The 14,539-nt window shown below is 42.1% G+C and overlaps 1 protein-coding gene across 2 annotated transcripts in view; it reads left to right on the top strand.

Annotated features, from left to right (window-relative positions):
• Nucleotides 1-7,579, top strand: part of TMEM241 (transmembrane protein 241) — a 43,717-nt gene extending 36,138 nt beyond the window's left edge. For both annotated transcript variants that reach the window (XM_033155035.1, XM_033155034.1), the window contains 2 exons: nt 3,814-3,875; nt 6,945-7,579. In XM_033155035.1, coding sequence (XP_033010926.1) covers nt 3,814-3,875; nt 6,945-7,005 — 123 coding nt within the window. In that variant the 3' untranslated portion in view covers nt 7,006-7,579. The remainder of the gene's footprint in view (nt 1-3,813; nt 3,876-6,944) is intronic.
• The last annotated feature ends 6,960 nt before the right edge of the window (nt 7,580-14,539 follow it).

Here is a 14,539-nt window from a genome sequence, read left to right as displayed (position 1 = left end):
CTCAGGCTGTTGAGCATGATGCCTAAATGCAGCCCTCGTGTTCAGAGGTCATGTCTACCACTGAATACCAGCCGCTTTCACAGGATTCTGGGTGGAAATGATGGGAAACAACAGATGGGTTTTTGGTCTGATTGAGAAGGACGCTTTGGAGATGTGGTTGCGAATAGACCACAGCATGTCTGGGGTACCTGGGGCCCTCAGAGGATGTTGGGGTCCAACTCCAGTCAGCCACAGCGAGCATGCCAGTGGTCACGAATGATGGGAACTTGAGCATCTGGCAGCCCACAGCTTCCCCATCCCTGGACAAGGGGAATTAGCTCACCTGTGCTGAACACCTGTGCTGACGAGAGAGCTATTGTGCAGCTTCTTGAATTAGTTCAAGAGATTGCGCCTGCTTTACTACAGTTTTATAAGCCTCAGCAATTTTGTTGAGGTTTTTTCTTTTTAAAGATCAAAATTAATCACCACTGGTAAAGAAACTTCATGCCTTCATGTTCCCTAGCATGTAATTTTAATTCCTATTAAAAATAAGGACCCCTCCAGTCACGTTAATGCTGTCTTCTATCTTCTTAAAGGCCAGCAAAACATCAAGATTCTCAGGAATTAGAGGGGAAGGGGGATATTGCAATTTAATCCTGAATGTTGGGAACTTAGAGATGATGAGGGGATGCTCAAAGAGGGAATATATTTTCCTTGGCTGTGTGTCTGTGAGTATCAATTCTGCCCTGCACCAAGGGGCCTTTACAGGCTAGGTCAGAAGTTAATTGCTATGAAAATACATTAAGGTTACTTTATTTACTTGAGTTGCTTCTTATCAGTGCTGCTTAGGGCTCTGATGTCCAGCGCCCGTTGAGACCAGTTCATGTTTTGCTTGTTTGACACATGGCTCTTTCCTTTTCTTAGATCTGCCAAAGTTCACGTTTACAGCTTAATGTGCGGGAACGCCCAAGGGAAACGTGTATCAAACTAAACTAGGGTGGATGTAGCCGATTGGTGGCTGCATCACCTTCTTTCCTTGGCATGTAGGCCACTACTAAGGCAGCAACCCAGGTTTCAGAGACCCTGAGATCTTATTGATACTGTTGTTTAATGTGGATGGCAAACTTCCTGTACCTCCGTTAATTCTCTGTTGTCCGTATGATGTTCTCCTACCAATCATTGCCTCCCCATGCTTTCCCCTTCCTCAGTCTGGATTTTCAGGGATAGACTGAGGAGAGGGTATGATGATATATAATAATATATAATAATAATAATAATATAATAATAATAATAATTTTATTTATACCCCCCCTTCCCAGCCAGAGAACCGGGCTCAGGGCGGCTAACATCAATTAAAATCACAACAAAAACATAAAAACGATCAATTTAAAATAACAGATTAAAATACAAATTTAAAATTCAATTAAAACTGCAGGTCTCAATTTCAAAATAACCCACCAATAAAAGATGAAGCATAAATATTAAACAGAAACCAACCCAAAGGCCAGGTGGAACAGCTCCGTCTTGCAGGCCCTGCGGAAAGATGCCAAATCCCGCAGGGCCCTGGTCTCCCGTGATAGGCTGTTCCACCAAGTCGGGGCCAATATTGAGAAGGCCCTGGCCCTAGTTGAGGCCAACCTAACGTCTTTGTTGCTCGGGACCTCCAAAAGATTATCACTTGAGGACCTTAAGGTCCTACATGGGACATACCAGGAGAGGCGGTCCCTTAAATACGAGGGTCCCAAACCGCATGATAAAATCTGGACTGACAGAGGGGGAAATATAGGAAGGCAGTGATTTAGAGCAGAACATCATATGGACAACAGAGAATTAATGTGGGTGCAGGAAGCTTACTATCCCCATTAAACGACAGAATGGGTGAGCCCTAATTTTTTTTTATGTAGAAATCATTTAAAAAAAGTAAAGGGGGGAGAGAAATGTAGTTCCTAAGGAACGCTGTAGGGAGGAATTATCTACCTGCAACCACAGCAGCCAAGTAAGGAGGTTAGGGGATTGAGGAGTGAGGAATAAAGAAATTAAAAAAGATTCTTACTTCTATTTGGAGATACCTTATTTCTTTCTGCCTTTTTTTGGTTGTCCAGCCTGAAAGGGTGCTGTTGTGTGCTTGAGCTGGGGGAAAGCATCTGTTGCTTGGGTTTCTGCCTTTGTGCTAGACTATCAGCTTAAAAGGGAAGACCCGGTGATATGCTATGCCCACTTCTTTTAGGGCTGATGTATAAGGCCAGAGAGTCCCTCTGCCACCCCAGTGTAGCTGGGCTCATATCCTGGAATATTTCAATGGTGACTTTGCCCGTATTTTAGGTTTCTAACATTCCGCAGTGCTTTAGAAAGAGTGTCTTTGAGCCTGTAGTGTTCAAAACAAATTGCCACATCTCTTGGGGCTCCCCCAGTTCTGCTTCTGCCTCCTGGAACCTGGTGAGCTCTTTTGATGTCATTGAGGGACAGTGGTATGTTTAAGTTCAGGGAGAGTATCCAGTCAATAATGAATTGCACCATGTCCCCCACTTCCTGGTTCTCCGGAAGACAACCATTTTTCCTTCTATGGCTGTCTGGTTGTTCCTCCAGCTTCATAGCTAAAACTTCAGTCGTCATTTGTAAGAGCTGGATCTCAGACTGGTTGGTTAGAGCAAGATTGTGTGCAGAGTTTGCTTTTTAAAAAATAAATAAATTGATGTTTAGTTAGAAAGCATATCCAATTTCTGCTCAAACGGAGCTAGGGCTGCTTTCCAGGGCCTGCCTTATTTTTTAAATGTACTCATCTGAGTCTCTGTCCTCCTCCATTGTGGCAGCTATTTTCCCGCCCTTGGGGGCCTTCATGTTGCCTTTAGGCTGTCAGTGTCTGAGGCCTCCTTTGAAGCCTCAGGCAGAGCTCCCTCTATTTCTTCCTGAAGAACTAACTTGTAGATTTGCTTTTTGGTTCCTGTATTCCTTGCTGAGGCTGTGTGAAACTTTTTGATTAGATGTCATTAAGATCCACTCTGCTTCGATTTTGTCCCAGGGTGACTGGAGACACAGAATTATGCCGCCATTTAGCTTTCCAGCTAGCCGTGCCCCTAGGCAAACAGACCCAAGTGATGAAAAGAGCTCAGGATGTAGCTGGACTCTTCTGGAAAATAACTCAGAGAACTGTGCCAATCTGCCTCAGGAAGGCTCACCCAACGTTTTTGTTTGTAGGGTGCTTTACAGTTCAATAGCTTGAACATAGTGCAAAAACTCAATGAACTTTTGTTTTAGAATCTTAAAAAGAAGGCATATTTCCTCTCGAGACAAACAAAAGCTACCAAGGAAAAGGCAATTTTATTTAATTTTAATGGAAGTTGGGAATATGGAAGGTGTAATATTTTATGCAACATTCGACAGTAACACATAAAATGGATCCGCAAGTAAACCAGATCAAGACCCATCAGCATCATGGCACAGGCAGGTTTAAAAGATGCACCGTCTGACAATTATTCCAATGAATAGCTCTGTCAGTTTAGTTCAATGGGTTCTTGTGGTTAGAAGGAAACTGATAGCAACTTCAACTTAAAAGGCAAAATATCTAAGCTCGTTTAAGCAAAACTAGAAGAATATTTGGCTTGAAGATGAGTAAAGTGGTGCTTCTGTGTCCTGCAAGGTAATCCCCTTCAATTATTTCCTTTAAATGATTAATCTACAATTGAATCAGTTAAAGTTTGGAGCCCTGGTTTTAAAAAAGTTTTCTTAATTTTCTGTACTGTCCCCCTCTCAAAATCTCTTTCGAGTGTCAATATTTTGCGAATGAATTTACGGGAAGTTGGTGTAACAAATCACCATCTTCCTTGTCTCTTCTAGGTTATAACAGCTCTATCCCCATTCTTCTTTGAAATTGCAATGAATGTACCAACAGCCTGTTGGTAAGTATTTTGCAAAAGAAAAAGATTGTGGCTGTTCTGAATTAGCTGTTGGATTTCCAAATTATGTTCCTTATTTTTTTTATTTAAAACAAAAACAATTCAGCTGTCTGGCAGCAAGATTTTGTACAATAAGAAAATCACAGAGTAGTTTACAATATATAATCATACATACCATAGTAACAAACATTTCCACCACAGTTAAAAGGCCATAAGTCTGGGGAAAGAAGAATGTACAACGTGATAGAACACATCAAAATGGCTACTTTTGGGAAGGTGCATGGACTATGCACAGCAAAGGAATACCAGGAACACCTTTCATTGGATAGGAGAAAAATTGTATAGAAATGCCATTAGATTAGCAAGGGCCTCAATCATTAATGTAGATAGAAAGAAGGTGGCTAAGGGTGATGAGGATAGAGGTTTATAAAATTAGGCATGGAGTGAAGAAACTGGAAGAGGTTCTACACTCCTGATCTAGAGTGGAGGTTTTCAAGCAGAGGCTGGACAGCCACCTGGTGGTGATGATGCTCCAACTCTGGATTTTGTGCATCAAGTTGAGGACTGGACTAGATATCTTACAGGACCTCCACCAATTCTGATTCTTGTTAGGGACATTAAGGTTTTGCAAGCATCCAAGCAAGTGAACAGTTAATTTCAAACTAGGGCTGGTAGCCAGTATATCTGCAGTGCTATGATATGGTATCATGCATAAGATCTGCTGAAGTTTAATAGGCACATGTCCAAGTAAGTGTTCATGGAAAGTTTGCAATTGGGTCTTTCTCCAACATCCTTCTCCACAAAGTAAAATGGTGATGATATTTCTGAGCTATCATAACTTTATTATTCCGGGCTCATGAGGAATAATGATATCATTATAAAATGGTTTGCACCATAATGGTTATGCAAGAGCTTGCCTTTTCAGGAGCAGTGCCACTTGCATAATTTGCAAAAACAGCCTGGTGGTGAAGCTAAGAGTTTAAATGGATGTAATGCTATTAAAATCCATACAGCTTTGCATGGTTTGCCGTGTAAAAAATGCCCTCTTACCAATAAAAACTACAAAAGTTTGTTTTATTTATAAAGTTCCATAAGGAGCTTTGCTGTTTCATAAACTAAGCCTTGTGGCTTAAAATATAAGGTCATAACACTGAATTGTAGAAAAGGAAATGGAGCTGAGCCAGCGATTTGTGGATTCTTCTTGTTGAGTGACTTAAGAGAAGCCCCCCCCCCCCGCCCCCCCCCCCTTGCTCAGATTAATGAAGTGGTGAGCTGACATCTTTAGAAACAAGAGACAGCTCCACTGAACTCTGCTACCTCTGGAGCCCTTTGTTCAAACTGTGTGTTCGCAAGATTAGTGCAGAGTAGGAAATGTCATTGCTAGAATGGTGATGGAGAAGCAAGAAGCTGAGGAAGTGCCTTTGATGAATGTACTGCATGGACCGTTGTGTCATAGACCAGTCTGGCAGACTATTGTATAAACGGATAGGACATCAAAGTGATCCATCCAATTAAATTCCCATTGTGAAGGTTATTTCCCAAGCCTTTCGTTCCAGAAAGAATAACTGACCGTTGACCATGCTGGCTGGAACTGATAGGAATTGGAGTCCAACAACTGGAGCACCAAAGGTTGTCTATCCTTGGTGTGGTGCCTAGATTGCTGGACTGGATAGATGTGAATTCAAATGCCAGCTCAGCCACAAAGCTTGCTATAGACCTTGGGGCCAATCTCTCTCTCTGTCAGCCTAACCTAACAGATGAGATGTTGAGGATAAAGAAGAGGTGATACCATGAATGGTGCAATAAAATAAAAATAATTCCAACTAGCTACATTTCAAATAGCCTCTACCATTTCTCTTTTTTGCTTTCTGCAATGATCACCAAGTAGTTCCCTTGTCTGAGAGCTATTCATGGAGCAGACGTGCACTTGGATTGAGCCCTAGAAAATATTGTGTTTTCTCTGGGTCCAAAGAACTGCATCAGGCCTCTCCTTTTCCTTCCTGATGCAAAGAGGGTCAGGGAACCCTCTGAAACAGTTTGTGATAGGACATGAGAGAGGCTCTTCAAAGAGATGAATAGGGGACTGCATTCCAGTGAGAGATCAGAAGATCATGAGAGGCTTTGGATTCAAGCCACTATGTTGACCATGTGTGGAGAACATCAGCCCTAAAGGCCAAATGAGGCCCCTGGATGCTCCCCAGACCCTCCCCAGCCTTGCTTCACCTTCCTCTAATGTTTATTTCCTGGCTGGACTGTGTTCTGGAACCGATAATGACTCTTGCTATACTGTACAAATGCAAAATTTACATTCATTGCTCTGCCCACCACTGGCGATGTTGATCCCAAAAGGGGAGCCTTCTTAAGAAGAGCATCATAAGTAACATTAAATCATGGCTATTGCCACATGCTGTTTTAGTTATTGATGTTTGCAAAGCAAGCTGCTAGAGAGGGAAACAGAGTCCTCCCTTGCAGTTCGCCCCAAAGCAGCAGTGCTGGGCAGGAGCTAAGCGGCTGCTGCCCAGCCCCGCTGCTCTGCAGCTGGCGGCGGAGGGGGGTGGAGAAGCCCAATTTTGGGCTGCTCGCCACTCTGCCACTGGCGGAGGGGGCAGAGAAGCCCGATTTTGGGCTGCTCCCCTCCCCTGCCACTCTGCCGCTTGCGGAGGGGGCAGAGAAGCCCGATTTCGGGTTGCTCCCCCCTCCTCTGCCACTCTGCCGCTTGCGGAGCGGTGGCGGGGCAGGCTGGCCAGCTCCCCCTCCATTTTGGCGCCCTAGGCAATTGCCTAGTTCGCCTAAATGGACGCGCCGGCCCTGCACAAAGGTACCCTGACAGCCATTGTGCTCCTAAGTGAGGAACCAAGTTCCTGTCATCTTGAGGAACCAGGGGTAAGCAATTGGGATGCCATCATACTCTCAACAAATTACCAGTGGTTGTTATTCTATTACTTAAGGAACTGAAGAAATATCTCAGCATGAAACTTACTATTTTGGCAATGCCATCCTGTTCAGTGAGTTTCCTGTGATTGCCCAAGTGAATCTTTGTTAATGAAGCTTCTCGACTACTTTCTTTAACAGTCTTTTACTTGGTGGATTTGCTGAAGCCTCGCTGCTTTACATCGAAAGGACTGGCATATGAATATATAAGGAGAAATGATGAAGAGAATAGCCAAGCATTCCCATCAGGAGTAATAGTCAGTGACTGAAAAATCCAAAGCAACAGCCGTAAAGATGTGCAAACTGCAAGTGACTTAATTCCACATTCTTCTTTCTTCAGAGCCATAAAAATGTTATTAATAGCAGTGCGGAAAGTCAGGACTCCGTTAACCTTTATACTAGCCAGGCTAAACTAAATTGTGCAGTCTCAACTAAACTATATCCACTACCGTAAAACCATCTGGGCATGGACTGCTGTAAGAAAGGTGCTTATCCTGCCCCGTTTCCAACCTTACTTCGAGTTCTGCACCATTCAGAATTTGATGGCTGTCCCTTTATCACAATATAAATTATAGGACCGTAGTCTCACTTGTGAAGGAAGAATGGACAAGCTTCTTGGTCTGTGGCAGATTTCCAGGTGTATCTGGGTACAGGGAAGACTTGGTAGTATTTTGTGCTCAGTCTGTGTGCTTGCTGCTTCCTTGCTCTCCCATCATACACAACTCCAGTGAAACATGAAGAAACAAAACCACGTGGGAGGTATCCTAAGTGTGTCTGCTCAGTGTCCAACAGTGCAATCTCGGACGTGTCTTTTCAGAACCAAATCCTATTGAATAGTTGTGTCATGATTGCAGTAGGAGGTGGCTAATTTTTGTTCCATTATTATAAGCAATTCCTACTGAGCCTTAAGCACGAACATTTTGAAGACTGGCACTTGGGAGTATCTCCATGAAAGCACAAGCAAAGCGACTGTTTCTGCCATACCTTGCAAATAGGTACCAGTTCTGTAAGCGTTCTTGTCAGAGTTTCCATTCAGTTTAAGGTTATCAACCAGATAGCTGATGATCCTCCACTGATGTATAGCACCAGAACAGCTGCATTCTTTGTGGAACACTTATTCTGTATATTTTTTTTAAACAAAATTAGGCTGAGTGATCTTATTCACTGTGAAAATAAAACTATAACCAGCATAGATTTGGTATACCCTCTTATAAGATGGAAGTATCACATTAAATTATTCTGTCTGCATAAAAAAGCTGTTTAGTTCAAGCTTGGAACTGCCCCCCACCCCCCACTTACCCCAAATATCTGAAAACCAGAAACCACAATCTGATGTGTGTTCATGGACGCTGGAAAGCTCAGCTAATAGAAAAGTCCTTTGAAGTGATAACTGATTAGCACAACAAGGCCATGTTGAATGTAAAATAACTGACCAGTAAATCGTATTTGCATTTTTCAATGTGTCGTTTTTCTGTCTTATATTGTTATTTATTATACACACAAACACACACAAGCATTTACACACCTTAAATTCCAATAGGTGCAATCCCTACAAGTATATACAGTTTATAATGCAAATCTATATATGGCTCCTTGGAAGTAAGTCCCATTGAGTTCAAACAAAAAATAATAATCCTTCCAGTAGCATCTTAGAGACCAACTAAGTTTGTTATTGGTATGAGCTTTTGTGTGCACAGTAAGGCTTACTCCTGGGTAAGCATGCATTTGATTGCAGCCTCAATCTCTGCTATGTATTTGTAAGGAGTATATTGATCCCCTGTTGTCGTTTCCTCTACAACTTTGTTTCATTGGAACACAGGCAGTTTCCATAACAATGTTAGCCTTCTGCTCTCTCCCACTCCCAGCCATTTTGGTTCTGGACAGCTGCCATTATCGCTCTTCATATCCTCAAAAGGGCTGAATTATGTACTTTTTACTCAATCATTAATCAAAAGCCTAATGCAAAGCAAAAATAAATGAATAAACCCCTACATGGTTCAAGCTTCAAAAGGCAATTATTTAGGTAAAGTGAAGCTTTCATTCAGGCTTGCAGCCTGTCAGTTTGGAATTGAGAACAAATCATACATCTATGATGGCCACAATATAATTATTATGGTGGTTGGGGAAGAACATTAGCTGCTATCTGCGAGTACAAAATGGGTCTTTGTATCTCACAACAGGTTGCCATCTTGTTTGGGATTTAAAGTTGCTGCAGACTACAGATCCATGACTCATTTTGGTCTAGAAAGTTGCCTCCCATCACAACCCACCCACCCACTCCCCTCTTCCACATGGCTGGGGAGCCTGATTAGCTAAGGAGACACACACACACACACACACACACACACACACACACACGTGGAAGAGCTACATCTGAACAAGTCTGTATGCACACAGGTCTCTTCTCATGTTTGTTGTGTGGCCAGGAATATGATGCTAAAGGCCCTGCGTGAGAAACATTCCAAAACTGGTGCACATGTACATAAAGATATTAAATGGGATGTGAGTGGTGCTGTGGTCTAAACTACTGAACCTCTTGGGCTTGCCAATTGAAAGGTCAGCGGTTCGAATCCCCAAGACAGGGTGAGCTCCTGTTGCTCGGTCCCAGCTCTTGCAAACCTAGCAGTTGGAAAGCATGCCAGTGCAAGTAGATAAATAGGTACTGCTGTGGCGGGAAGGTAAACGGCATTTCTGTGTGCTCTGCTTTCCGTCATGGTGTTCCATTGTGCCAAAAGCAGTTTAGTCATGCTGGCCACATGATCTGGAAAGCTGTCAATGGACAAACGCCGGCTCCCTTGGCCTAAAAGCGAGATGAGCGCCACAACCCCATAGTCGTCTTTGACTGGACTTAACCGTCCAGGGGTCCTTTACCTTTACCTAAAGATATTAAGTGTGGGTGCCTGAAATGGATACAGAGAATATTTTGCTATGGTTAATAATAATAATAATAATAATAATAATTTATGTATTTATTTATATGCCGCCCATCTGACTGAGTTTCCCCAGCCACTCTGGGCGGCAATACCAATGTGTATAATTTATTGCACCGATTATATATAATTTATGCATTAAAAGCATAACCAAGCAGTTGGTTTCAAAGGGAAATAAACTTTCCTAATGAGATGCAGTGGAAGTCCTATTAAAATATTTTGAGGAGATATATAGCTGTAAGAGCTTTAGTTTATTTTGCCTTTCAAAATAAATGTTTTGTTTTTGTTTTTTTAATGTGGCTAAGTGGTAGTTTTATTTATTAAACAGTATATATTTTTATACTTCCTTATGGGCACTACTGGAGATTTTTGTTAGGTGTTATAGGCAAAACTGAATGATTTTAAGTTACCTGATGAGGCATCAGCAATGCTTAATTAACTGCATAGCTGAAACGTGGCTGGCAGCCCTAATTATTAATACATCTGGGGAAAATGAAAACACTTTAATCCTTTCCTAGTCTAGGACTAGAAAAGCTTATTCAAAACATGACAGCTCCAAGTGCCTCTTAATAGGTGCTAATGGCTTTTCAAAAGGCTGTATGTAGCCTATGGCAGCTGGCAAGTCCTGTGTTAGATTAGCTTTGTCCTCATCTTGCAGCTCTAACAGGTAGATGTAGCATACCTCAGCTGAATAGGAAAGGTGTTTTTGTGCTGGCATAAATCCTCCTCTGTTTAGCAGAGTACTTTGAAAAAAACTGGACATCCCCCTTGCAGGAGTGTACAGGACTTGTAGAGTTGTGATCTTTATGGTGTAAAGTAAACCCATGAAGTAGGTAGAAAGCTGTAACTCCTCTGAAGACCACAGTAAAGGTAAAGGGACCCCTGACCATTAGCTCCAGTTGTGTCCAACTCTGGGGTTGTGGTGCTCATCTCGCGTTACTGGCCGAGGGAGCTGGCGTACAGCTTCTGGGAATAGCTGTCAACTTTTCCCTTTTTAAAAGGGAAATTCCCTTATTCTGAATAGGATTCTTTGCAAGAAAGGGGAAAAGTTGACAGCTATGCTTCTGGGTCATGTGGCCAGCATGACAAAGCCGCTTTTGGCGAACCAGAGCAGCGCACAGCAACGCCGTTTACCTTCCTGCCGGAGCACTTTGACATGCTTTCGAACTGCTAGGTGGACAGGAGCTGGGACAGAGCAACGGGAGCTGGGACAGAGCAACGGGAGCTCACCCCGCCGCGGGGATTCGAACCGCCAACCTTCTGATCAGCAAGCCCTAAGCTCTGTGGTTTAACCCACAGCACCTCCCGCGTCCCTTTGAAGACCACAGTACCATGCCTCAAATCTATACATTGCCACTAAGAAGTTACGATCCATTGTGTTCAATGGTAGTTGCTCCCTGGTTAAGCAGGTGTAAGGATTTCAGTGTGCCTGCTACACAGTTGGAAATTATCATGAACCTAGCAGGCTATACAAAATGGATTTAAATAAACACCGAGTAGTTTTCCCCCAAGTACAGTACTACCTTTCCTGCAATAAAACAAAATAGAGGAAAGAGATTTTAAAGTTCAAGTGTCTCATCTGCCCTTCAGAAATGCTTTGCTTAAACAGAAAAGTTAGTTTTTATTTTAACATCCTTATAGGAGACATCCTCAAGACTCTGTGGATTGCTATGATTGCCTCTGTAGATTTTATAACCCTCCTATTCCCTTGCACGGATTATCAGTTCCAGGTACACACAGGATAATTGAAATAATATCTGTTGATCTCCTCATAGCTCCAGGCATAAAAATACTGTATAAGCTATAAAAGGATGGGTTAAATTAGCACTTCACCATATTTTAACCATTCTGCAAATACTGCCAATTGCAGTTTACCATCATCACTTCAATATGTTGCTATGAGTAAGAAGCATCTGAGGAACTGAAGTCTAGATAGTGGCTTAGAACTAGAGATGCACCAATGGAAGGCAGTGGGTAGACTGACTTTCCTTTCCAGCCTCCCCAAAAGCCTCTTCCTATAATTCAGAGAGCTGATAGGAGGAAATACCATAAAATCAGGCAGATACACCTTTTGCTCTGCTCATGAAGGTCCCTCTGGCTCAAGTTTTGGAGATCCCCAGTTCCTTCACTGTTAATAGGCTTCCCTGATGCTCAGAAGAGGCATTTTCTAGTGCTACTGCAGAGAGAGGAGTGTGGGAGTAATTTCCTATCCCACCCTTCAACGGGCACATCTCTGTCTCCAACCAGTATATTTGCATCAGATAGAACACCACAAGTAGTTCTAATGAAATTTCATGGGAAAATAGTCCATAGCAGAACCTTGTAGTTAATAGTGTGACATGGTGAAAAAGATCAGGACCCTTCACACAACCGCAACTTGCGTTTTGGTATTTTCCTGCCAAGTGGTAAAATTCTTACTGTTATCAGGTGCAGGTGTGTAATAAAATACTGTTACCGTTCAGTATCGAGTCCTGTGGATGCCCTATGGCGCTTTTGCATTTATGATAGTGTCAAAGTTCACTGTACTGAGAACCCCTGCCCTTTCTTACACTGGAACATGCCTTGTCCAGAATCTCACACACACAATCAGTCTCTCTAGCTCAGTATTGTCTACTGACTGACAGCAGCTCTGAAGGGTTTCGAGAAAGTGTCTTGGAGATGCAAGAGGACCTGGAACCTTTAGTTTGCAAAACATGAGCTCTGCTTTCCTCTTTCTTACCTGCATCTTGCCATCAGTACTAGCTCTTTTCAGACAGAGGAGAGAGGTGTTCCCACGTTAGCGTTGCTGTTGTATTGCATGCTTTTGCACTGCTATTAAGACTTCACTTTCTTTTCCCTGTGAACAATATAGATGTAAACAAAAGCTATTACACTAGGCTAAGCCTACTTGATAACCACTTGTTTTTCTTTCATTTAAATTACAGAATGTTTAAAATCCACTGAATAATGAACACTTCAGGATCGTAATGGTAGCAATAAAGTGAGAGACACCAACAATTTAATCTTAAAGACATACTGTATTTAGGTATTGGCAGCCTCATTGTTCCTGCAACCACCACCCCTACATAATTTGTTGTAACACTGTAGGCAGGCAGAGCTTTTGAAAAGTTTCACTTGCTTGGGTGTATGTGGAGAGAACAGCTTTTCAAATAATAATCTGTACAATACAAGTGCATAGTACATCATCCCAAAACATTATGAGAGAGAAGAAATGGATTTTCCAAAGCCCATGTCTTTTTTCTTTTTTTATGGAACTATTTACAAGTCAAAATTCTTGGTTTTGAGAAACAAAAATAAAACCTTTTCTCTTTTATTCACCATTTCATTGCTATTTTAATGCAATTTTGGAGAAAGAAGGGAGAATTACTATAGTTTACTTCAGTCATGTTTTGTGCATTGACATTTCATTAGTATGGCTTCAATTTATGCTACTGAGTTTTTTCATTTTGTCGGTGCTTTTATGCAAAACACCTTCCCCTGTAACGCCCCCACCCCAAGAAGCAGCCAAACATTTTTGCAAAACCAAAGCAGGATGTTTCCAACAAACATGCCATTCAAGAATCCCTGTCCAGTTGTTTGATGAGGGCTAATTTCCGTATCTTAACTCTGGCATAAACCTGCATAGATACTGAAGGAGTTAGGAACTGCATTTGCACTACGCAAACCCACACTGAAGTAATGGCACTGCACTTGTGACTTTCTGTCCCTGGTAGCCTCAGAAAGGCATCAGCCAAGGATCCACACCCACTAGGTAGTCTGCACCACCTCTTTTCAAAGGAGGAGGGATTCCATATTAACAGGGATACTGTCCACAGTGAATAGGAGAGGAATGTGGGTGAATAGCTCTCTGCAGCAAACAGAGGGTCCAGGGACAGGGGTTCCCCCCCAAAAAAAAATTGTGAAGGCACAGGTGCTGTTTTCGGGTTAGGAGGTGGCCAGAGCACAGGATGTTCCTTTGGTTTACAAAGTGCCCTCATTCTCCACTCTGAAGTTTGCCATCAAAGAACAGTCTTTCCATGCAAAATGATAATGGTAAAGGAATTATAAAACATCCTGTCTGACTCTTATGTATGCACTTGGGTCTTAGGCCCTCCAAATAATATGCACTGGACCATAGCTGAAGCAGACCCACCCTAAAGTGCAATCTCTTAAAATGCTAACGGTTGTTTTAATCAATAACCTTTTAACTATGCACTGCAGAACAGTTTTTGGTCTTGAGGCTATGCAGAATATACATTTTTGGGGTTTGGCTAATGAAGATGCAGAAAATGCAAATTCCCTTAATTTCAATGAGGATTTCCTTGGAGTTGCAGAAAACTATATAGTGTTTTTCTCCATTCTTCAAACCAGCTTATGAGAATGCATTAATATGGAAGAGGGCAAGTGAGTGACAATTCTGGAACTAGTAATTTTTTTACTTTAACAGCAGAGTTTTATTCTTAGTTCCTCTAATGGATGTATCATTCAATATATTTTTAGTTTATACTTGCGATATACAAGTCAGACAGTGGGGCATTCGTGTTTGAAAGCCAAAAAGAGGAAGCAGAGCTATACCAATAAAGTGGATTTTGTTTCAATGGAGGTTTGTATTTGTATATTTTTTTGGCTCTACTTTTGTTCCCAACTTCTGTCATTTCCAGTGTCGCTAATGACTGCTACGGGGGGGGGGGAGTGGTAATTATCTTGGTGGACACAACTGTTGCTCAATTAATTGTATTACGCTATAAACAGTAAAATACTCAACTTTATTGAAATCACTGTGTCAGCCAAGAACTGTGTTAACTGAATCTGCACTAGAAAAAGTGG

The sequence above is a fragment of the Lacerta agilis genome, chromosome 7 (genome assembly GCF_009819535.1).
Source record: "Lacerta agilis isolate rLacAgi1 chromosome 7, rLacAgi1.pri, whole genome shotgun sequence".
NCBI lineage: Eukaryota > Metazoa > Chordata > Lepidosauria > Squamata > Lacertidae > Lacerta > Lacerta agilis.
The sequence above is the reverse complement of the archived record's forward strand: the minus strand, read 5'-3'. Positions and strand labels throughout refer to the sequence as shown.